General features: G+C 40.3%; 1 protein-coding gene across 2 annotated transcripts; it reads left to right on the top strand.

Moving 5' to 3' along the window:
* Positions 1–842: 842 nt before the first annotated feature.
* On the top strand, positions 843–24,754 carry ERGIC2 (ERGIC and golgi 2). Of its 2 annotated transcripts, none has more exons than XM_066182909.1 (14): positions 843–942; positions 6,126–6,271; positions 9,042–9,150; positions 10,608–10,654; positions 11,652–11,722; positions 12,281–12,321; positions 13,040–13,141; positions 14,604–14,699; positions 15,439–15,494; positions 16,453–16,551; positions 17,704–17,801; positions 20,854–21,016; positions 21,912–21,991; positions 22,787–24,754. In XM_066182909.1, exons 2-14 carry the CDS (start codon positions 6,166–6,168, stop codon positions 22,850–22,852), a joined length of 1,134 nt encoding a protein of 377 aa, XP_066039006.1. In that variant the 5' UTR covers positions 843–942; positions 6,126–6,165; the 3' UTR covers positions 22,853–24,754. The 2 variants fall into 2 exon arrangements, with proteins under 2 accessions (XP_066039006.1, XP_066039005.1); XM_066182908.1 differs by lacking the exon at positions 843–942 and adding an exon at positions 3,683–3,852.
* The last annotated feature ends 212 nt before the right edge of the window (positions 24,755–24,966 follow it).

Raw genomic sequence — 24,966 nt, forward strand, 5'->3', positions numbered from 1 at the left:
ACGTAAGTAATTACGTATGAAAACAGTGGTGACTATCTAGAACAAAGCCGTTCTGTTTACACGATGAATTAATGGAAAATGAAATTGTTCAGATTGCCTCAGTAGTTTTAACATCGTCCTCCTCTGAGTGAGCAGGACAGTTCTTCTTTTGAGACCCTATGACAAGAAATCTTCCATAGTACAATTTTAAAAAAGGATCTCCCAGAAGACCAGATGTCAGGTTGAGTTGGAAAACTGATGTTAAAAACTAGAGAGACCAAGTCTTTTATCAACAGCTTATTTTTATTGACACCAGCTACAGACAGACGAAGGAAATGACAGTCCGTGAGTAAGCCCCGCGGCAGTGACCTCCGCGGTACCGCACTACGGCCGCTCCTCGCCGGCTCCAGGCCGGCACCCGGCGCCCGGCGCCTGCGGCCGCGGAGAGCGGGCGGCCCCGGCCCGCCCGCCGCCGCCCGCCGCCGCCGCCCGCCGCCGCCGCCCGCCGCCGCCGCCCGCCGCCGCCGCCCGCCGCCGCCGCCCGCCGCCTCCGCCCGCCGCCTCCGCCCGCCGCCTCCGCCCGCCGCCTCCGCCCGCCGCCTCCGCCCGCCGCCTCCGCCCGCCGCCTCCTCGAGCGTGGATCCTCCCCATTGGCCGAGGGCGCTCCCGCCCCATCCCGCTCCGAGGCGCCGGGGCCCGCCCCCGTCAGGGCCGCCCTTCCTGGCCACGCTCACACACGCACCACGGCCGCTGCTGTCCGCCCTCGTCGTCCCTTCGCTGCCCCTCCCTCACGCTATATCCTTCCCAATCTTCTCAGTCCTCGCCCCTCAACCTCCAGGACTTTCTTCTCCTCCACCCCCTTTCCAGCCACTCCCACCGTTCATCTCCATATTCGCTCTTTTTGCACCTGTTTCCCCTGCTCTTCCTCCTTCCTAAATGCCACCTCGATGCCTCCACATTCGGGTAAAGCAGCTGCTCTCCTTGAAACCTTGCCTTGCCTCACCCCCTGCAGGCGCTCCTGGCCGATCCCACTCGTGCTATCTATCCAGCCTTTCCCTCGCCCTTTCGCGCTAGCGAAATGCTTTTTCAGCTATCGTGAACCACCTGTGCAAGGCGACTGCAGCAGTAGTAAACGATGGGGGCTTGTGTTTAGTCTCGACATGCTTTATCCAGGTTTTTATTTTAGTTTGTATATCCTGCACACGGTTTCCAGCTTTTTAACTAATGCTGGATTGTGTTGAAGCGCAGGTGGGCGATATCTGTGCATGTTTACATTTGTTTCTCTTGTTTGGTCTACTACCGTCCTCTTTGTTATTGTCTTTGGTATCAATGTTCTTCATAGCCCGTACTCCTGGGAATTATCTTCCCTCCTATGTAATTTGTAGTTTGCTAAACCGTATGGATATGAGATGTGGTTTCCTCTCTCTGCACACATCAAGGGACTTTATAAATCACCAGTGTTAGGAAATGCTGGGGTTTTTGGGAAGGCAGTTCTAATTTTGCATAGGTGGCTGCATTTAATTCCCGGGGTGCTTTGAGATCTTGTTAAATACTGAAATGAAACAAATGTGTGAAGCAGCAGCTGAGGGGCACCCTGTTGGCTTGCATGCATGGTTTGCTCTTGGCAGCTGATTTCTTCCTCCTCATTAAGATCCCTGAGGTTATTTGGCAGATACCTTTCAGCTGCCACGACTCTAGGTGTGATCAGGAGAGCAGAAAACAAACAGGGGCATAAGGAAAGGAGCAGTTTGAATTGGAGTAGTCTGGTACTTGATGAGAGCAGAACAATCACTGTTGTGTCTCTTCAGCACAGTGCAGTCAAATACATAATGTTAGTGTAATGGACAGTGTTATCATTATATAATTTTTCTCTGATTTTCCTAAATTCTGATTTTTTCCCCTGTGTTTTTCCTCATAGAATCTCATAGAGACATCTGTAGTTATAAATAAGACAATGGTGGTGCAAAGCTGCAAGCAGTTTTATCCTGTGCCACTTCTGTGTAAGAGGCATCTCAGCGTGATGTAGAGGACTAAGGCTGAGCCCATGTTTGTCTGTGAGCAGATGAGATTGTTTGCCTGGGAAAACATCTGTTGAGCATCTCTGCTGCACAGCTAATAACCAGATCTATCAGTTTCTCCTTCCAAGCCTCAGCGCCAAGAGCATTTCAAGGGAAAACAGTGTTTAGCCAGAAAAATCCCTGGCTGCTGAATTATACCCTGGGACCTAGGCATGTCAAAGTAAGAGCTTTATGAGCTGAAGCTAAAGCTGCCTGCTCTTTCTGAGATGAGGGAACAAATATACAACCAACATATTTTTAGCCTGGTTATTTATCTCTTGTAACATCGTACTTCCCCCCCTCCCCTTTCTTCTTTTTGACTGTCTGATCCGGTTGTTATTAGAGTTGCTAAAGTGATGGAAACAGACTGATCGCAATTCAGTGAGAACACTGGTATGTTGCTGCATGTTTGTTTCCTTCCTTCCTATCCCTAAAAACCAAAAAATACTCTGAATCTGTTCGTACTCCTTTCTTTTTTCAGGCTCCTTTTATTCTCAAATGCTGTAGATACCCAGAGTTGTTTAATGGTATACTTAATAGTATACTTAGTGTATACTTTGGCAAGCTATTGAAACTCTTTTGTCATGGATCTACTTTTTCCTCTGAACCATTAAAAAGAGCAAATCTGAATTAATGCTGCAGATTTCACCACTATCTGTGTTTCTAAGGTGGGGGTTTTATTTGCTTGCCTTGTTATCAAAAATACCGAAGCCTTCGGTCTCATTTTTTTTCAGATCTATGATGATAAATGTCTGGTGTATATATATATATATATATATATAAAATATATATATATATATATAAAAACCCCTTTTATTAAGCATTTTTTTTCTGAATCATTTTGATATCATCTAAGATGTTAGTACTCCCGGGGAGATATTGGGAGACTTCCCTTTTTGGCCGTAACCTGCCTAGGCTGGGTCAGCTACTTGTGGGCAGGGTGGCAGTAGCATGATGAGAGTTGCTAGGATTGTAAAGAAAAATCCGGAGATAAACTAATGCTGCAGTTACTAAGGCATAAAGCTTGTGGAGAGGCAGCGCCTATTAATTCCACTAGCACGGGAAAAGGACTGAGATTTTGGGTATACATGAGCCCTCTTACATTTTTTACTTCCAAGTCTGAAGACTGGCTTGTAAGCTTAAAATCTTTCCTTCTCCTCTATTAGAGGCCACTGTCTTAAAGCCTCTTCCTTCACAGTTAATCCAAGATGCTGCCTCTTGTCAAACGCTGCCAGCTTCTATGTCCATAGTGTCCAAACCAGTAGTAACGCTGCAAGCCGCGTGACAGCCCTTAATCAGTGGGCTTTGGAAGGTACTTGACATCCACGGCTTTAGAAGATCACTAAATACCTCGTAGGGTCACAGATTCTCGGGAGCAGCACTTCTGTCACGGCGGAGGTGGCGCTGCCGCGAGCCCGCGCGCCTGCGAGACCGGCTGCGAGGCTGCGCAGGGAGCGCTGCGAGCGGCGTGGAGCCGCACTCCCTGTGGCTCCGGAGGCTCAGCCCGCGGCTGCTCCCGGCTCCGCTCCCCGGCAGGGTCCGGCGGTCCGGCGGGCACGGCCCCGCGCCGTCCCTGCGCGCCCCGGGCCGCGGCGGCCGGCGCATGCCCGAGGGCTGCGAGCATGCGCGCAGGGCCGGGCGGGGCGCTCCGCCGCTCCCGTCGGCCCGCGGCTCCCGCCGGGTGTCGGCGGCGGAGCGAGCCCGCCCCGGGCGGCGGTGCCATGCTCAGCGGGGCGGGCGCTGGGCAGCGCGTTGCGGCTCGTGTCCTCCGTCTGGCCTCGCCAGCGGCGCTGGGCAGCGGCGGCAGAAGCGAGAGGTAGGGGAGGGCGACGGGACGGCGGGGACGCGGCCTGTCCCGTCCCGCGGCCGCCTGGTGCGTGGCGGCGGCGGGGAGCGCCCGCGGCCCGCACAGGTGTGCGGGCTCCGAGCTGGCGGCCGGGGCCTCCCTGGGCGGGGGGTTCAGGCGTGGGGCCCAGCGCCCGGCGGGGGGTTCACGCGTGGGGCCGCTCCGCGCCCGTGGCAGCGGGTGGTGGGACGCGCCGGTAGCGGCTTCGCTGCCAAGTTGTCTGAGGAAGGGAAAACTGCCTGAGCCCCTCGGCTGGGTCGGAGTTGCCGTGGCTTCGAGCGGGCCTCTGGTCTTGAGTCATATTTGTGCTGTCCTTTATCCCTTACGTATCGTGAATAATAATAATAATAATAATAATAATAATAATAATAATAATAATAGTTTCCTAACACAATTTGCTCTTAGATTCATATCATCTTGCTTTCATAGCAATGGACTCCAAATGTGTTGGTGTGTCTGTAGTACATGTGTGGAGATGGGCAGGGATAGGAAACGGGAAGGGGTCAGGTCTCCATGTGGGTTTGTAGCTGAAAGTGAGTTTGTATGGGATTAAAGAAACCAATTAACAGCTTGCATATTTCTAGCTGGATTACAATAATCCACATACTTACTGATGCAGGATGATTTAGAATGGTTTTTAGTAAAGTGCTCTCAAATTCCCTGTGTTTATCTTGTGCCTCTTTGCGGTGTGCTCTTACACATGCGATAGCAAGGAAGATAATGTGGAAAATGAAAGGGTGCTATGTTGGCTTCTTCGCTATATGTGTAGGATAACAGGCAAGCCCTGCTGGTGTTTCCTCTGTGCTAACGAATGTTATGACTTCAGTTGTGTCCGTGCAGCTGCTTTGCCATATCTGTGCGCTGAAGTTTTACAACTTGTCCTTGAGCTGCTCTGAATTAATTGTTTAAAACAGTTATGTGGTGTGGTAAGGACAGAACCTTGCTTCCTGATTTTTTTTTTTTTTTTTTTTATGCTTTATAACCGAAAGCCTGTTCCAGCACTTCTCTGCCCACTCTGGGGTTTCTTTCAATCCTGTGTGACACGCACGGTACCGTTTTGTTGATCTCTGCAGCCTGGCCAAGTGCAGTGTCTGTGTCTGAAGTCAATTTGTGTAATGAGAAAATTGCAGGCATAGATGATTTTTCTTGTGTGAACTTTAATTTCCAGTAGAGCCTATTGCTTTGTTATTGCATGGTACAAAGCCTGCTCAGCACCAGGAGGGGGCAGAGCATGGAATAGGTCTTGAGAATTTTGCTAGGACATGTGAGAGACTTGATGTTCTCTTGAAATAGGGTAGATGAGTTCTCTGATTTTTCTACAAGATGATGATGAGAGCTGTCTAATGTGTTGGCAGTGTAGGTTAGCTTGCCCACCTTATAGTGTTTAAATAGGGAACAATAAGATGACATATTCCCAGAATACAGTAAATGCATCATAGCTTCAGAAATTCAGGGTGAAGTTCAGCAGTTTCCCAGAAGAAAAACAACAGTGTCAACTTGTTAAAACTTGCAGTGTATTGGCAGGACCAGGCTGTGAGCGTATTTGCATGATTTGGAAATGCTTTAAGACAGTATTTCTAGGGCAAGCTGCTTTTCTCATCCTGCTGCTTAACATGACTCCAAGCAGAGATCATGTTGTGTACAGAAATGATTCTGAAGGATGGAGTTAGGATTTGATGCCTAACTTGCTTTGAGAGGTATTTTTATAGAGGAAAAAAATGGTCATTTTATGATCATAATATTCTACATCTGCAAAAACACAAAATGCACCTTTTTTCTCCTTTATGATATAGTTTGTGCCCACATTGGCTGAATGTAGGAGCCCAGAGCAGTCTGATGTCCTCTGAAGGTTATGCAGTTTATATTAGATATTTTTTCCTAAGTCAGTGACGTGGCGCACTGTCAGGTCTGTTTAGCAAATTTACTTCAGGACTGAGTTTGATTTTTTTTTTAAATTTAAAATGTGATATATTCACTACCAATAAGAACTTAATTGAGAAAGAAATTAATCATAATAATTAAATGGTGAATGAGATGGCTGTGGCTGGACTGTAAGCAGTGGTGTCCAGGCCAATCTTAACAGTTTTCTTGAAGCAAGAGTGAACATCCAGTTGTCTAGTGTGTGTTTCTTGAAAACATATTTCTGGGGTTTGAATGGCCTTATCATTGCTTTATGTTGAAGCCGGTCAGTTTGAGCACTATTGCTTGTGCTTTTTAATCACATCAATTTATTCTCAAATTAGAGGGAATATATGAAGGAGGAGGTGGAGGAGTCTGCTGAAGATGAGGCGACTGAATCGGAAGAAGACCTTGAATTTGATGAAAGAATTGGATGCCTTTCCAAAGGTTCCTGAAAGCTATGTGGAGACTTCAGCCAGTGGAGGCACAGGTAGGCCTTGTTGAGGTTCTGATATTGATAGAAGCTTCAGCATGGGGAAAACAGACATCTGTGTTCCCTTGAAACTAGCCAAAATGGGTTTCTTGAATTCTTTGGTGAACTGACTGAGCTCATCCCCTTCAAGTAAAGACACAGTGTCTTATCCAAACAGATGCATCCGTCACTGATCTGAAGGGAGAATTTTGTATAAAGCTGGTGATGCTCAATCCAGTGTAAAGGTTAAAAATAAAAACATCTAACCAGTCACAACTGGAAATGCACTGTGCCAAGGCTGTAATAAAACTCTCATTTGCTGTCTCACCAAGCTCTTTTCTTGGTGTCAGGTTTCTGAGTGAGACTGAGTGGGCATGACCTGAAATGATGGTGGGATTCAACACTATGCTTTTGCAAAAGCAAAAAAAAATATTCTTCAGAGACAGATAAGTTGAGCATCACGCTTAAGAGCGGTTTTCTAAAGCTTTTATCTTGGAGGTGTACTTGATTTTATGAGTAAGGAAAACCCTTTGAAGAACTAAACTATTTAATCCAGGACATGTACTTGTACTGTCCTTATTAGTCACTTGAGCTTCTCTGAAAAAGCTGGTGCTGTATAAAAAGACCTTTCTTTATGTATGATCATAAACTTGTGTCTTTAAGTTGAGCTGAGTTAGAGGTAGCCTGATCTGAAAATAGTGACTTCATCTCTTTCATCTCTTGGACTGTTGGAATTATCTGCAGATAGGGAACTGCTAGCACTTAGAAGTGGAGGACAAATATCTCTCGTGTGTGATTATGCCTGAAACTCAGTTGAGTAAAAACTTCAGGAAGCAATTACAACCTACTGATAAGCCTTTGAAGTTGTTATGCTACTTATAGTGTAGAAGTAAATATCAGAAGGTTCCAAATTACTTTGCTGTTTCCTCAAGTGCACTGTTAATAATTAAAGGATTATTGTATATAAAACAGTCTCTAAAAAGTGTTTAAATAATTCTTTGTTCATGTTCGTCCCAGTCCCTGAGGAAGTAAGTGTGTTGTTTCTGTGTTGTAATTTGCATAATAACACCAAATGCTTAAAGAATCCTTTTTTGTAGTATAGCACTATCCTTCATGAGACCTTTGCTTTGGCGAATGGTGCCTTAAGGATTTCTCAACACCAGAAGTCACTTTAACATTCTTTGGTTTTATCCCAGTAACCTTATAAATGGCGATATAGGATTGTCTTTTTCTGTGCCGTTATGAAATCTGAATATAGTATTTGTGTTTCATTCAGGATTAAGGTGTCAGGCTTACTTTCTGATGTGATAGGGTTCTAAAACATTCCACGACTCTATTTTCAGACTTTCACAGCCTTCAAACCCATTGCAAAAGAAGTATTGGTCTCTCAGACAGGCTGAGACTCCAGCTCTGGGGCTGGGAGACCCTTCAGGAAAGCAAATTCTAGAAGACTTTATTTTCCTGTTCAGATCCACACATACGTTTGTTTGCTCAGAATTTTCCAGAAAGCAACTGTGGCTCTAATTATGTGGCTCTGGATAGCTGATATGGCTCCAGCTTTCTTATTGTTGCATATCCAGGGTGAGCCTGGCCTGCTGGTTCCAGAAGGAAATTGAGAGCCAGAATAATTAACTGATTAGTGCAGTTGACATGAAGGGTTTCATATTCTTACATAGTGTCAGCTGAAAGCTAGAACTGGAAACATTGCTGATGGATACAACAGTCAATAGTTTCTTTCCTGATCTGTAAGGACAGTGCCTTTATTCTCTGTTCCCACCTCTGGCTTGTGGACCCCTGTGTAGTGGGTTGAAGCCTATCAACAATGAGCTTGTTTTGTCTCAAGTTGCCCTTCACGGATTCCGTAGAGATACTCCACAGAACTTAAATGAAAAAACCTACAGTGCCAGTAAACTGTACAAATTGCTACTGTGCTCCATAACTGAGGTGTTTTCAAGCTTGCAAAAGCCATGATATAATAAAAGGGACATAGCAGGTGCTTCTGTGCATCTGTTCCTGCATTTCTGACTGCAGCAGGCTGATCTTCCCCTGGCATTGTACAACTTTGTAAGTGTGATGAGTAGGCTGCCTTGGAGATAAGTGAAGCACATATACTACTAAAACACACCAATTAGTTTTCATCCTAAAAATAATTTCAAGTTCTTCACGTATTGGTAGAATGGATAGCTGCCTGTTGCTTGTTGCCAGAGGGAGACTTATTTGAAATACTGGAGTGGGAGTCATGACTATGCAGCTATACACAAGTAATATAATGCATCTTATTTCTCTTATCTGCTAGCTTCTTGAATCTAAAACTTGATACAAAAAAAATTGTTATAAAAACTTAACTTGTAGAGAAGTGGAGGCTTGAAGGGATTCCAAGGTGCACTTCCTCCTTCTTTCATGTTGGAAGTTAGGATGGAGTTTTCCTAGCCCATCCCTGACAGTGATTTGTGTGCATTTTATATGTGGAGGAAGATCTATCCTGTTCTTAAATTTTCCATACAGGGATTTCACAACCTCCTAATCATCCCAGTATTTGACTGTACTTAAAAAGTACTTTCTTGATGCAAAGGTAGGACTTACTCTTTGCCAATCCTGTCTGAAAACAAATACTGTCACTATGAAAATAGCTAAGAGTAGGTTTTGGATTTATAAATCAAAGATACCAGTGTTGTACTGGTAATGTTCAACTTCTGGAGTTGTTAGAATTTTGTTCTGCTTATGTTTCTGAATAATATTTCTCACAGTCTGAATTTCTACTTTTTTTTTTTTTTTTTCCTCTGACCAGTTTCTCTGATAGCATTTACAACAATAGCTTTCCTGACTATAATGGAGTTCATGGTGTACCAGGACACATGGATGAAATATGAATATGAAGTAGACAAGGATTTTACTAGGTAACATTATTTGTTAGAATTCTTTATAAAATGTTACTTGCCTGCATTTCCTGAAAGAATAGATTTAAAATGTTCATGTGACTTGAAAGCAATGTATAATTAATTGAAATTACAAATTTAATACTACAGGGATTTGATTTTTCATCTGATGATTGTTTTGGGGCTTTTTCTACTATGTAATTTATGAAGAAGATAAATTGAGATTTCTGCAATGAAGAAGTCAAAATAGTATAGGTTTGTTATTGGAGGAGTTCCCTTAAGAATTACTTGCTAACAATTTAGAGAACATTGTGAGATGTAACTCAGCATCAAGTAGGTAACACCCCCCCCCCCAAGTTTGCCTGGAGGCTTTCTCTAGTTCATACAGTTAGTGTGTTGTCATTATATCTCGTGCTGCTGGAGGTGAGCCTGAAGCACTCAGAACTTTGACTGCATTATTAGAGGTTGCCACTGATTTTGTCTCCAGATACAGCCCCCCATAAGTTTTGTTTGCTGATGGTTTCATGTGCCTGTCAGGACTGTGTTTGCCTTTCTTCCAGAGCTTGTCAGGCACCCATGAGTCCCTGTGAAGTTAATGCAGATTTTGTGCCCTGAACACCTTTAAATGTCGTGTGTCTGTGTTGTGGTTTAACACTGGCCCATTGCCAGGCACCCACAAACTGAACTGAAATAACTTACAAGGCTGTTCAGGTAGTTGCTGTGGTAACAAGCTAAAGATACAGATATTAATGAAGGTTTCTGTAATGAAAAAAAAAAGGGAAAATTTAAAGGAGATGCATCAAAGGCTCAAATGATAGTAAATCTATTCAGGCAGCTGGGATTTCACATTTAGGTCTTTGCTAAAGTAGGTTATATCCCAAGTGAAGCTATCATACAGGAAGGGTAGTCTATCAGTTAAGAGACTGTTACGGGATTTGGAGTATGTCCTACTACAGATTCCCCAGTTTGATTGTGGGCTAATCACTCAGCCTGTGGTTCTTGGCAATTTGAACCAATGGAGACCGGTATAATTTTAACTGCTTTTCTCCACCCTACTGACCCTGTCTGACCCCAGGTTGAGCCAGTGTTGAATCCCTTGCTTATGTGATTTGCTTGTGGTCAGCTAAGTCCCAGAGGAAGCTCCCTGAGAACAGAACCCTGTGACTATAGTGAGGGGGTTTATTCCTTATAGTTCAAATGACTTTTGTGAAACTTAACCTGTAAACCAATAGGAAATGCCCAGAATATTGGGGAATGCCACACAGTCAGACTTTTGGTGTGATGGAGGTTCTCTTAAGCTACAAATGCTTTAACGTGCTCTAAAAATCCATGTTATTTTACCCAAATTTTAAACAGTCTTATATTTATTAATATAAATTTTGGTACTTGACTGGATTTCTGCAAGTAGTCTGAGATTTCTTTCTTGATACTTGTACTCAGGGTTACTGAATGGATTTTTGCTTTTTTTTTCTTTCCAGTAAATTAAGGATCAATATTGATATTACAGTTGCCATGAGGTGTCAATGTAAGTATTCCATCAATGAAAGTGTTCAAATACTTTAAAGCCTCTTCAGAGAGCAACTATATTGCTCACAATATAGTTGGATATTGTTCAGAATATTTTACCAGTGTCATTTCTTCTGATCTTAATGGGATGTAGTGATCTTGATGGCATATGACTCATTGAAGGAATTAGTAAGAAATGTAAAGAATATCTGAGCCATTTCATTCACATCTTGCAGAACCTTGTCTTGTCTGTCAGCAGGAACAGGATCTGTTGTTCAGTCTCTCATTAGCTGAAGTATTTTAAAAGCTCAGTGTGAGACACAACTCAGCAGAGGAATTTATAACAATTTCTATTTATTTATGAACTTGGGATATATTAAGCTGGTCTAGTGTAACAGTGCTGAAACCATCACATAATTTCATCCTCCTTGTGAGCATAACATTCCTTATTAAAGGCAATACTTAATATTATTTTGACATCATTTAGGTAATGAACCTTTATTGTGTTCAGTCTTGCTTGTCCTGGACTGAGAGAAGAGAGAATACTATTTCTACCAGGAATGCAAGAAATTTTTCAGGATTCACTTTTTTTGGCTAGCTTAAACCTTGCATTAATTGTACAGTACTTCAGTGGGTTTTTTGTTGTTTTTTTTGTTTGTTTGTTTGTTTGTTTTTTTTGCAAATAAACTTTTATCCTCTGTTTTGACTAGTCTTGATATCTATTCAGTGCTTGTAAAACAGGAGAAAATATTTATGCATAGCAGATACTAGAAAGCTTGTGTGTGTATGGTTCATACTATTTTTCTGCAGGTGTTAAATCAATGAGAAAATACTGCAAATCTGAAGAGTTTTTGATCAGTGTCCATCAGCTGATGTTGAAGGTTAAATAGGTCGAAGGAACAATAACAAATACTGAAGTTCATCACTGTACTGTGAAACTTCATTTCAACTTGAATTTTTTTTTTGCTTGTCCTTGATCATCTGTGTGACTTAATATTTCTCTGTGTTCAAAATAGATGTGGGGGCTGATGTTCTGGATTTAGCAGAAACAATGGTCGCCTCTGCAGATGGGTTAATCTATGAACCAGTAAGTTGATTCTTAGCTTTTTATTTAAAAATTTAATTCCTTGTGGCGCAAAGCACTACTGGGCTTGTTTGCTTGCTGCTTTTTTTTCCTCCACCAGCCTCTCAGAGAAACACTCTGTAGTTGATCTCTTTTGCCATAGCTTCTGGGTACGTTTGAGCATTAATTGCAATTGAATTTACTGAGTAAGTTTGTGTTAAGAAATATTTAGGTTTGAACTTGGTGAACAGATGTTACTAGTGATCCTCTAATGCCGATGAAGTATAGCAGGTCTGGTAGCTTGTCTTTAGTGCTTTATGTGGGATGAGCCTAGAAATAAGCAATCTGCACCTGCTTGTCTTTCAAAGATTGCTCCTTTGCAATTCTGGGTGGGAAGGGATAGAAATTTTTATATTTGAGCACAAAATATATTATTTAAGCTGCAGAATCCTTTCATAAAGTATTATGTGGTACTAAGTGTGAAGTTGATTGTAACTCTGTACCCACACCTCAGTTCTCTTCTAGATTTCATGGAAGAGGTATTTTCTGTATGTTTTATTAGATGTGTTATTTTTGTTTCAGGTACCATTTGAGCTCACCCCACAACAAAAAGAATTGCAAAGGTAAAGCACTGAGAGGCATGTTTATGTTTTGTATTATTTGTACTGGAAATGACTTTGAAGTACATCAGAGCTACATGACACAACTATGTCTTGAGTCTACCAGCTCCTGCTTGTAATTTAAGAATGCAACCCTGCAAAAAGATACCAAGTTCCTTTGCTTTCCTCATTATTTAAGATCTGTGTTATGGAAAAAGAAAATTGGCGTTGGACTTACCTGTTCAATGGGGTCATGAAGTTGCAAGCCAAGATGTGTGGACTTACTCAGCTTCTGTTTCAAAATGAATGCTTGGTAGCACAAGTTAAAATCATGGAATCAAATGTGTAAAATAGCTATCTAAATGTCAAAGCTGAGCTATTGTAACAAATTGGCACATTCTTGCTAAAACAAATTAATTATTTCCTATAACTTAATAGACACAGTGTTTATCACTTTAATATCTTGGTGTTGTGTGTGCCCACTATACCGATAGTCTTGTAATAGTACTGAAACTTACCTGGGGGTCTGGCTACTTTTGGTATTTAGATAACACACTGCTATGAACACCTGAGCTTTAAATTCTGTATAAAATATTGTTCCCAGAGTTTAATGTAATGCTTTATTACTGTCATAACTTTGCTAAGGTCCTGATTTGCAGCCTGCAATTGAAGCCAATAATGAATTGTGAAACTAGGTTTTGTTTTACTGTTGCATGCATTCACACTTGTTTCTAATCTTTAGGATGCTGCAAATAATTCAGAGTAGGCTGCAGGAAGAACACTCTCTTCAAGATGTGATATTCAAAAGTGCATTTAAAAGTGCTTCTACAGCACTGCCACCACGGTAAGAAAAACTGGGATTTTGTGTCATTATTCCCCTTTCCTCCAACCCTATGAATTAACATTTTATTGTGGTTATGATTCCACCCCCAGAAGACAAGGTTGTAAGAAAAGATCTCACTGATTTTTAATGACTTTTAAAATAACGTACTTGATACTTGATTTGGAGAGCTGTTGTGTTATGAAGACCTCTGGGGTTTCCAAACTGGAGAAGGTTGCCAGGTTTTGTGTGTGTGCTTACACATGCATATACAGACATAAGTAAACATATACACACACGCTTTTATTCCATGTGGTTTGATGCTTCCTTCTTAATGGGAATTAGTAATGTCAGATCAATACTAAACAAGAGTCTTTTTTTAAAATTACTTTTCTGTTCAGCAGCTTTTAAAAGCAGTGCAGCTATTACCTGTGTCATAATGCTTCATAATTTTAAAAGAATCGGCCTTTGAATACAAATGTGTTTTCTTAGTGAATTCCTGTGTCTGAGATAGCACTGTTAAGATTGTAAGGACAAGCCTTACTGTTTTCATTTAATTCCAGCTATTTGGAAATGTTAAGAGATTAGTGCATAGTATGTTTGGTCCACTGAATCTAGATGGTGTGTGGTTTTTTCTTCGCAAGGGAAAAACACTTTCTACATGAAAGCTGAAATTCTCTCCACTTAGAAACGGCACAAAAAACCCCCCAAAACCTGAGTAAAACAAAACAAACACCAAAGCTGCCATAGGCGCTTCCCGTGTTGTAATCTCCCAGAGGAATAAACAGATCTTTTTCTTCATAAGGCAAGCCTATAGATGGCTCAAAAAATCTTTTTTTCTTATTTTCTTGATGTCTTCAGATTAATTAAAGTCCTTCTGTGCCTTTGTGTTTCTTGTTAGTGCAGTATTTGAAATGGTATTTATGCTTGAGATGTATTGAAAACAAAATTGGTTTTCATCTTCCTCTAAGGAGCCGATTTTGGAAATAGATTTTTTGTGGACATCACAACATGACTGAGGAGTGGAAGCTTTTGTGAAAAATAAAGTTGAAAGCTCTTCTTGCAACGGTGTTGTTAGTGTGACCAAAATGTATTTGGTTCTGTTCATTGTAGCGTTAAAATTTTCTCACTGAGCCATTTTTGGTAGAAGGAAGTGGGAAAATAAAAATCTCTGGGGCAGATATACTTATGGTCTAATGTTCTCTGTTTGTGTGTTCAGATATCATAAGCCAGTCTTGTAGGCCAGATCTCTGAATACAAGTATGAATGAAAGCTCATTGGTTTCATCAAACTGACCTTTACTAGTTTCCTTCCCTTCCACCATCTCTGCTATAATTCCAGAAGAGTACGGTAAGGACAGGTAGAAGATAATGCTGTATCTTTATGCTAGGAAAACGAGGTCTAACTGTACTGCTGTTATTTCTGCTAGGCAGTTCATATTCTCAAGTACCTTCAATGTTTTTTTTTTTTTTTTTAATTTAAACAGGGAAGATAATTCATTACAGTCTCCAGATGCATGCAGAATTCATGGTCATCTCTATGTCAATAAAGTGGCAGGGAACTTTCACATAACTGTGGGCAAGTATGTTCTGTCCAATTCCTGAAAATAAAAAATCCCTTGACTTCTATATTCTATATAGTGCATGTATGTATATGTGTGTGTGCTTTTATGCTTCAGTTAATGACTGGGTTTTATTGACCTTCCTGTACTCATGCTTGATATCTTTTCCATGTAATAGCTATTCTTGCACTGTTAATTTTCCTCATAAATTACCAAAACAGTGCTGTGCAGTGCATTGTTGCATGTAATGTAGTCATTGTGAATTTTAATGTTTTATAGGACGGAAACTCTTGAAAATTGCTTTGTCAGAGAGGAAATACAGAGTGCAGTTAACTTGCTTACTCATGGAACAAATATGGTCAAACTTTTGTTAGTCACTTGAGCAGTCTTGCAGCTTTTCATATAGTAGGACTTGCTGGCTCTTCCAAAAGCATAGTGACTTGAGTTTTTGATATTTCTAAAAATGCAAGACACTAGTTTTGTGTATGAGGGTTTTTGAGTCAAAGGTTCCTGACCTTACTGTTCAGTCTGTCTGTACTTGACAGTAATAAAAATGTCATATTTGGGTTTTATATAGATACACATAATAGATAGCAGTTTTTAAAATATATATATATATGTTACAGTTATTTGAGCATTATATGTTATACATATGAGGATATGTACATATTTTATAAAATATTTATTGAAATAGAGGAGGAAAGGTAATTTTTCCTCATAGTCCTGTGTGGATTCATTAAATATTTGTTGCTTTCTTCAGGGCAATACCACACCCTCGAGGCCATGCACACTTGGCAGCCCTTGTAAGCCATGAGTGTAAGTTCCTTCTGTCATCTCCATACCACCATGATTCATTTCAGTCAGACTGCTCTCCTGGTTCATGTTAGGTTGCTGTTCTAAAGATGTTCTAGCTGTGCAATTGCATTGCAAAAAAAAAAAAAAAATCAAGAATATTCTTTGCAATGATCTGACTCTGTAACAATTTGCTTTTATACATTTAACACTATCAAGATTATCTTTAGGCTGCTTCTATAATAATAATAACACTGGAATCTCAGATATACTTTGCTGTAACATATAAACATATAAAATTCCTGTATTTCAGTCCAAGCTACCTCTTTCCTCAAAGACCTTTTAAAAGGTTAAAAATTTCTGACCTTTTTCCTTAGAAACTTAATTTTTGGACTGTGAGTCTAGATATTAAATGTATGTTGCTGCCTTACTTAATGTGAGGCAGAGGCGACTTACTGTGGAAAATTAACTTGATTAAACAGTTGGTTAAGCCTCCAAATGTCTGCTCATGAATTTATGTTAACACACCTTCAATAATTTTATACATCTTAAGTACCTGCAAAATAGGCAGTGTAAGTTAGTAACTTGGCAGCTGCCTTATACTTCCTCTGTACATTTGATTTACTAAATTTTAGTCTTTTCAATGCAGTTGCTTACAAGAATGTGGACTGTAGAATAATATAAGTATTTGACCAACTAGAAATTCTCTGTTATAAAATTATAACTCTGTTCAGTTCCACCATTGGTTCTAATATACTTAGAACTTGATTCAGAAGCTGTTTTGTAGAAAAATTTAACCTTTTTTGTTAAATATTTCGGATTTGAGTTTTCTTTAAATGTGGGTAGATCCAGTGACGTGTACAGTGGTATTTGGTAAATGCATTAATTAGAATATTTCAGTCTCAGAAATGGGTGCATCTTTTTCTCTAAGTACAGAATCTCATAATTTAAAAATGCTTCATTTCTCTGCATTGTCTTTCAGCCTATAACTTCTCCCATAGAATAGATCATTTGTCATTTGGAGAGCTTATTCCAGGAATTATTAATCCATTGGATGGAACAGAAAAAATTGCATCAGATCGTAAGTGTTGTGTGTTTAAAAAAAAAATTGTTTTGTTGAGTTTCCCAATAGTTACATTGAAAGTATTATTTTTCATAAATTTTGTGATTGACAAGCAGCATGTCAGGCTAAATTTGGTAGTGAGCAATGCCCTGTTCAGTTAAAAACATGGCATCTTAAATGGGCATTTCTTTCTAATATCTGCATTGCTGTTCTGTGCTGTTTCCTTGAAGGCAATTTGCAGTTTTTTCCAGGTTTGTTATGTTGAAGTTCACTGTGTCTGACCATATTGCAGCAGTATGTGACAGTGGAGAATCACAGATCTGATTGTTGTCATAATGGGGAAAAATAAGCCTGATTTGGTTTAAAAAATAGCACCAGGAGTGTTGGGTTCTATTCCTGTATTTGGTTTGTCCCTTCCACAGTGTGTTTTGTGAGACTGCAACAGGATGGATGGGTTTGTGTAGCACTTTGTTTCCTCGTGTATAAATAGAGTAGTAACCTGCCTCATCTCACCACTGGCATTCCCTGTGAGAGTGAACCCCAGAGCCTTCTACAGCTGCTGTTGTCTCAAAGCCAGTCGGTTCCTTGGCTCTTACAGCCAGAATGGTTTAGAGTAGTTGAAATAAATTGCTTCAGTCTATTGGTGTTTGTTCCCTTAGGGAATTGCACAAAGAGCAATCAAATGCATGAGCATGCTGATGTCTCGGGAAGAATTCTCTAGGAGTGTAATCCAGAGAAAATCTGTAATGAGTTTAGAAGGACTTCCAGCACTGTAGATACAGTTCAATGGCCAACATCTCTTCAGACCACTCTGAGATTTGTAAATATCATGAAACATGTGACAGTGTGAAACTTGTTCCAGAGTCCTGGAAAACACTACCTGTGTGTTTCTCATGAAGCTTTGAGTGACCTGACCTTAGTGGGTCTTTTCATTACATGGCAAAAGTGTAAATTTCTGAGTATAAATGGGACATATGGGTCTTTTCCATGGAAACTAACTTTGTGCAGATGGTGCTGAAGTAGTTTTGGCAGTGCTGGCATTCCTTGAAGAATGTACCTAGTGCAAATGGCTTAGCTGATTTGTTATTTCTTTGATTTATTTGTGACTATCTCAGATGGCCTTTGACTCTGTTCCTGATTCAACAGTAAGATTTTTTTTTTTTCTTCTAGACAATCAGATGTTCCAATATTTTATCACAGTTGTGCCAACCAAACTCCATACATACAAAATTTCAGCAGAAACTCATCAATTTTCAGTGACAGAAAGGGTAAGTAGAAGAAAGAAAAAAACCATGGAGACAAGAAAAATCTAAAAGTGATTTTTCATAACAAAAGTTCAAATGTGAAAATAGTACCATGGTTGTAAGAAGTACTCTATCATGAAGAGATTCTTTGTAGAACATTCTTGTACATGAGATTTTTCTGTAAATCATACAGCAGTGATGGTAAAAGAAATAAATAAATATATATATATATGCTTGGTGACACATGCAAACATCCTCTGTTAATGTTCTGCATCTGTAGATCTGGAGTCTGATACTAGAATTAATGATAGACAGTAATTGGATGCTAATAGTGGTGGTGGTGAAATCCTCCAAATTTTAGGTCTGTAACCCAGTGTGTAGCTTTACAAATACTTAATTCACCTTTAGCTTTTTATCTGTGTGGGAAGCAAAGAAAGATGCAGCTTGCTTGAATATCCTGAACTTGGTTGTGGAGTGTAAGAAATGGAAACAGGTAGTTTGTATGAAAAACTGATCACACATTAAGTGTCTCAGCTGTCTTGTTTAATCTTTGTTGAACCACCAGATTTAATTACTCTCAAGCCTAGAGTGCTTCCACTTCTGGGTTTTGAGAGGCTTTTAATTCTGAATCCATAACAAGGGTGGTTGATGCAGCATAGTATCATAAAGTACTAATTTAAAGACTAGGAAAAGAAGTTTGGGTGTACTGGCTACATGTCTTATTTTCAGACACTGACTCTGTTTCCATCTTTTATTCAAAAGCAAAAAAAAAATTCTTTGTGAAAAGTTTAATTAAAAATGGCAGAGAAAGCCTTGGGTTGAAAGAAAATGTGGATATTAGTAGGATGACAGTTCACTGTATTACAGCTTGTGATGTTCTCAAAGGGAGAAGAATTTTTCGTTTCCTCACAATTCCCTGTTGTGCTGCTGAAAAATACTGAGGTAGGGGTACTGGGATAGGCGTGATGTCTTGGTGTTCAACTTTAGACATGCAGGCCACTGAAGGGAAAGGTTTGCTCCAAAACTCTGGACTAAAGAGAGAATGAAGAGGAGTTTCATAATGCAGTATACTCTCAGCTCCTGCTGGTTTAGCAATCTGCTTTGTGTTTTCTCTGCACAGTCTGCAGCAACTAAGGCATTCCTTAAGCTTCTGTATGTCAGTCAACAGTTTATCTTATTCTTGTTCTGTGTTCTTTTTTTTTTCATCTTATATTCAGTTTTTCTCTCTTCCTGTGTAACAGTTGTTCTTTCAGTTAACTGTCAAGTCTAAGTTAGCTCTTCAATTTTTTGTGGGGGATGTATTTTTACAAAAATTGCTACAACCACCACAGGTTGCTTGGAAGAAGAGCCTGTGAATAATGGAGATAAAGTGTCCATTATGTACTTGTTTGCTCTTGCTGCCTCAGTAGGCAACCCTGTTGCCTCCAAAGCTTATTTGTATTTAATCTTAGGGAACCAAATACTCCTATTAGATGAGCTGGGAAAGGTTACTAAGAACAGCTATTCACTGAACACCTTAGTGCATTTATTTTGAAAGAGTAGGTTCACGTGCAGACATGGAAAAAGCTGATCAGACAGCCATGGCTCAAACTTGAATGCAGTGAGATTTAATTGTCAGTGTTGGGCACATGGGGAAGCAGAGTTTGAGAGGTGTGGGCTGAATCTTCTCCACTATTCTTGATGGTTGAGATACTGTGGTTATTTATGTTAAAAAGATTTAATTCTAGCAAGGCATCACTGATGCAAGGTTAGTCATTTTTAGCAGATTTTAGCAATCGAAAGGTGTAAATCTTCTGCAGCAGTGGTAGTTGGAAGCAGATCAAAATGGTTTGCAGAAAAAGAATTCTGTTTCTTTTAAGGGTGGAGTTCTGTGTGTTCTATTTAACTTCATATTATTTTCCCACCATTTGACCCCAAAAGACCAGTAAGGCTTAGGGAAATAACAGAGGAAAAGCAAACAAAAGTAGAGTTTTGTCCTTTGCCAGTGACAAGTCTCTGTTTAACTACCTTCAGTCTTCTCTTCCTTTTTAGTATGACTGATCATCCATTTCTAAATGCTGACAGTTTTCATGCTTTGAAATATGGAAAGCGTTTTCTACTGGTTTGTTTTATTTAACCATTGCAAAGTTTTTGGGACCTGTTATCATTACTGATATGTTATTTTGACATCTTTTTAATTTTGGCGTGGTAGCATAAAAAGCAGTATGTTTTTTGACAATGTTAGCTAATTGAAGAAGTTGCTTAACCTGCATTTTCCAAAGTGATATTCTGCTTTTTATTCTGTACCATATTCTGCATGGTTTTTGAGCACAAACTGTTAAATATACAGACAAATGGAGCTATGATCTATTCCTTTTCTGTTCAGTCCTGCTTATCTTGTCTTCTTGATTCTTACTAGCTTAGGCATGGCAGAGTTTGTCTTCAGTCCATTATGTTCTTTTCTGCTGTCCTTAGATATTTTCAGCCAGACTTACCTGGCAGTGCATTTATCAACACCTTTCACTAACAACAAAATTACAGCAAACCTTTGAAAGAAGCTTGTGTTAAGATGTGTTCTCTCCTAAAACCTTTTTTAAAAAGTAGGTATTTATAGCCGCCACAGTCTCCTCTTTGGTGTCTTCTGGTTTGAGAATTTGGCAAATGAAAAGAAACTAGAAATTTCTCAGATTAGGGCTGAGGTGCTGAGTAGTCGTAGTGAGTTTGGGGTGTTTATTTACTGAGATGTATTTCTTGGTGTGTGACTGTTGTCTGATATGATGTAACTGACAGAAATTTTGAAAAGAGGCTTTTGCCAAGAAAGGTTGGACCAGGTGTTCCTTGAGGTGCCTTCCAAGCTGGTATTCTATCTGGTAATGTATCTGGGGATTCTGCCATTGGTAAGGGTGTTCAACAAAAATTTTTACTTCACAATGTTTGACTTTTAGAAAGTACTGGTCAAAATGACCTTGATACTCCCCAGTTTTCTGTTCATTGGTAACTCTGATTAAATAACTCTTTGTTGTCCCAACTTGTAAGACTGATTTTCTTGTGAGTAATAACAAGTGCGACTAACAAGGGTTTCTGTCTTTTCTTTCAGGAAAGAGTAATTAACCATGCAGCTGGCAGCCATGGGGTGTCAGGAATATTCATGAAATATGACATCAGTTCACTGATGGTGACGGTGACAGAAGAACACATGCCTTTTTGGCAGTTCTTAGTGAGGCTCTGTGGCATTATTGGTGGAATTTTTTCAACTACAGGTGATTATCAGTGCCTTCCTTCTTAAGTTCTATCACTTTTTTTTTTTTTGGATGAGTACAGGGAGTCCTTGTAACAGGACTATGGATATGTACAGGGAGTACATATGGATATGGATAAGTACAGGGAGTCCTTGTAACAGGTTTAAGACAAAGTTCTCGTTCGTGTGCATTGAAATGTGTCATGAAAGCTACTCAGTTTTGGCGTCCCACTATGGCATTTCTGGTGTTCTGAGGGCCGGTTGTTTCCTTTTTGGTAACTATAGCAAAGTTAATTTACTTCTGGAAGAGCAAGGCTATATCTGTCTATAGATAAATAGATATCTGTGTATATGTATGTACACACACGCACACACCTATTGATATTCTGTGTATTTCTTGTTGATGGGATCCAGTAATTAAATCAGTGACAAAAGTTGAGATAAAATTTCCATCTGAAGTAATTGGGAAGATTTTCCGTGTGAATGTAGTGCTGGATTTCTTCATCAAAGAAAATAAACTGAGTTGAAAAGGCACAATTCACTTACTGCTCAAGACATAATACGGTATCTGGATTACAAGTTATTTCTTTCCTTGGCTCTCATTGGAAGAGAGCTCAGTAAAGAGGCTTCAATCTGAGAGCTGATTTTTCAAAATAGGTATTTCTGTCCCACACTCATGAAAGCCGGCAGAGGGAATGACATTTACTTGGTAGGTTTGCTTTCTTGATGCATTTCAGAATGTTGGAATTCTCCCCTGCCCTGCCCTTGATACTTCCATTCTTAATTTCTCAGTGTTTAATGTATGGGTTTACTGCACTCTGTCCTGTCTAAGTATGGTGCATAGCTTTATTGCATTGCTTTCATAAATAATACATTTTTAGTATTGGTGACAATTTAAATCTTGTTTGACATTGCAGGAATTTTACATGGCTTTGGAAGATTTGTAGCAGAAATTATTTTTTGCCGTTTCAGACTGGGCTCTTACAGATCCACATCGGTAAGGAAAACTTCCTCTTAAGTATTTCTCTGAGTGGTACAGCTGGGGATGGATGATAAGGACAACTTTGGGATTTGGTCCCAGGAGAATTTAAGATATTTGCAATAAACCTTGACATTCATATTAGCAGAGATTCAACAGCTTTTAAAAATAGTTGGAAAACCTAAAATGTAAATAAGCAGAGTTCTCTAACAAATTGAATCAATGCAGCTGAGTCTCTTAGATGTCCTACATTCCCTTCATTGTCCTTACTATATTCTTTTTATTTTCATATTGCTCCAAAAATTACATGTTTCCCAGGCCTGGTCAGTCTCTCTCCTTTTGGTTTCACATATCCTTTGGCTTGGCCTGCACACTGCAGAGGAGGCACTGTGTGCTGCAGGGGTTCAGTGGTGCTCCTTATTGCTCTGCAGGCTACTGCCAAGCAGTGTGAAAGAGCTGAGCCTTCACCTTTCCCTTCATTAGGCAGTAAGAGAATTGCTTCTCTAGCAACTACTTAATTTATATTACTTTTTCCCATTTAAGCCTGTAGATAGCCTTTGAGACCTCTGCCTTTCTCTCAAATTTGGTTGAAGTTTGTCAGCTGGCAAGGTTATGTGAGCGGGGAGAGAGGAAAGAAGGCAAGCAAATTTGTATAACAGTTCTATGAGAGGCCAGGTAAAAGGCATCCAGGAAATATGCAAGAATAAAGAAGTGTGTGTTTTTGGGGAGGGAGGGTGGAGATTCTGTTTCTGGTCAAGCCATTAGTAACACCTTGTTTTTTTTTTGTTTTTTTGTTTGTTTTTTTTTCACCAGGTCCCTCTTCCAGATGGCCACACAAGCAACCACTTACCTCTAATTACAGACAATAGTACACATTAGCCTCCTGAGAAAAAAATTTTTCTTCCTGCCTGATACAGACTTTTTTATAATAAAGAAAACATTGTGCAATATGCTGAGACAGTGCTGATGGGCAGCAAAAAAATGAAGCCTTTACAAAAAAACCTCCAACAAAACAATTTGTGTAATTTTTTTGTCTTTGAGTGCACGTGGAGACATAGGAAGTTGTGAGACCAGTGAGGTGGATGATCTTCTGGGGAGTGAAGGAGTGTTGCTGCCAACACGGTATTCGTGGTCAAGCTGAACGTCTTTTTGGTGGCTGCCCATGACCACTGAAGCATCTTAGTGATGCCTGGGAAGGCTGCAGGCCCTAAGGAGAAAAGGGTACAAGTGGGATGTGTGGAAGGGCTGGCAGCAGCCGCAGAGGGACAGTAAGAGAGCTGGAGTTTCTCTTAAGTGTGCAAATGGGGGTTTGGATTTTCTTGTTCTTTTATAATGCTGGGGCTGAAGCCTAAGACACCTTTCATACAGCTGGGCAGCAATCCTAGAAAATCCTAAAGAAGAAGGGAACAAGAGAGTAAGGTGGAACCCAAGCCATGATGTTGGTCACAGACACTGCCTTTCTGCAGCCGTACCATTCCTTAGTGGAAGAAACATGTGGAGCAGAGGAGTTGTCTGTGTTTCCACATAGCCACTGTGCCAAAAGTGAGTGTCACTTCTGGCTTTGGTGTGGAAGTGTCCAAGGACTCCAAGAATGCCCTCCAGCCTGCACAGCTTTTGGACTTGGAAGAAGAAGCCCTTTAAGTAAGGCATTTGACTGTAGTTTTGATAAAAGGCAAGATACCATAGTAAAAAAAACCCAGGAAATCTTTGTATGCCTCTTTCTTGGTAAAGAAATTGCTTTGATGGAATCTTTGTTGAAGCTGTGCTGCTCATGTGGGAGCCATGGGAGCATCCACATGCAGGAAATGGAGAGGGGAAGGGAGAAGGGGGCAAGAAGCTTCCAGTTCAGGGCAGTTGGGAAATCTGGCCCAGCAGGGAGTGTGGAGCTGGTAGTAGGTGACTCCAGGGAATCTGAATCATATTGCTGCAGACAGGTGATGAGAGGATCTGCAGAACTAATCCTTGCTGTTCATGAAGGTTTTTGTAAATTAAATGAAGAGAGCAATATTGTATTGTAAATATGCTGCTGAGAAAGAATGTTATTAATGCAAATGGTGCTTTGAGAAACGAACATCATGTTACTGCTGAACTACTGGTGTACACCTGTGGTTGAGCAGTTACTCCACCAATGTAAAAAATTATTAATATGATTCCTTCTCAGCAAAACTGATTTAATAATATGTTAGAAGATGATGCTGATCCTGGCCTTACCATGGAACTAATATTTTAATTAAGAGGACTAATAACAAAAATAAAAATCTTTGTGGTGGTGTCAGATTTTGCTGACTTCCATTAATGTACTTTATAGGACACTTGGACTTTGTTGACAAGCATAGTGTTTATAACACAGCTGATTTGCTATGCAGAGCAAAGGGCTTCCTGAAAAGAAATGAAATAGTAAATAAAATGTGGGAAATAAGGAAAGACTATTATTGAATTTGGCTATTAAGAAAAAAGTTCAAGGAAGCCAGGTCCTTGGGGATGACAGCCAGGTTTGGGGTTTTCTCTTTTGTGCTTTGTTTTTTTAACACTGATTAAAACTGCAGCAACTTGAGAAACTCTTTGGTTCCCATTTCTCTTTGGTGCTTCCTTCTGAGGTTTCTTTTCTACTTCTGCTCACACTGGTTCTGCTTTGGGCTTTTCCTAACACTTGTTTCTTATCTGCCTGGAACAGACCGTACTGGTGGGAGAGACTGATCTCAATTGACTTTCTGTAGCAGAACTGTAAATGTTATTTTCTATTCTCACATAAAAGAGCCAAGCAGCTTGATGTGTCTTAAATCCTTGTGTGGCATATTCGTGTTGTTTTATCTAAAAAAAGCTTGTGTGAGGGCTGGTTGCTAATGGAAGAAAATTTATGATCAGCTTGCAGATGTGAGGTGCTGCATTGCAGAGCGAATGCAGGATCAGCTGACCCTGTGCTGTTTGCCTTCTCTCCACAGTGGGTTTGGTAGTTGGAGCAGTACTGCTGACCCTGGCACCATGTGTTGTCA

This window comes from Chamaea fasciata, unplaced genomic scaffold (assembly GCF_029207755.1).
Source record: "Chamaea fasciata isolate MVZ Bird 193981 ecotype frontalis unplaced genomic scaffold, bChaFas1.0.hap1 SCAF_5, whole genome shotgun sequence".
In the NCBI taxonomy this organism is placed as follows: Eukaryota; Metazoa; Chordata; class Aves; order Passeriformes; family Sylviidae; genus Chamaea; species Chamaea fasciata.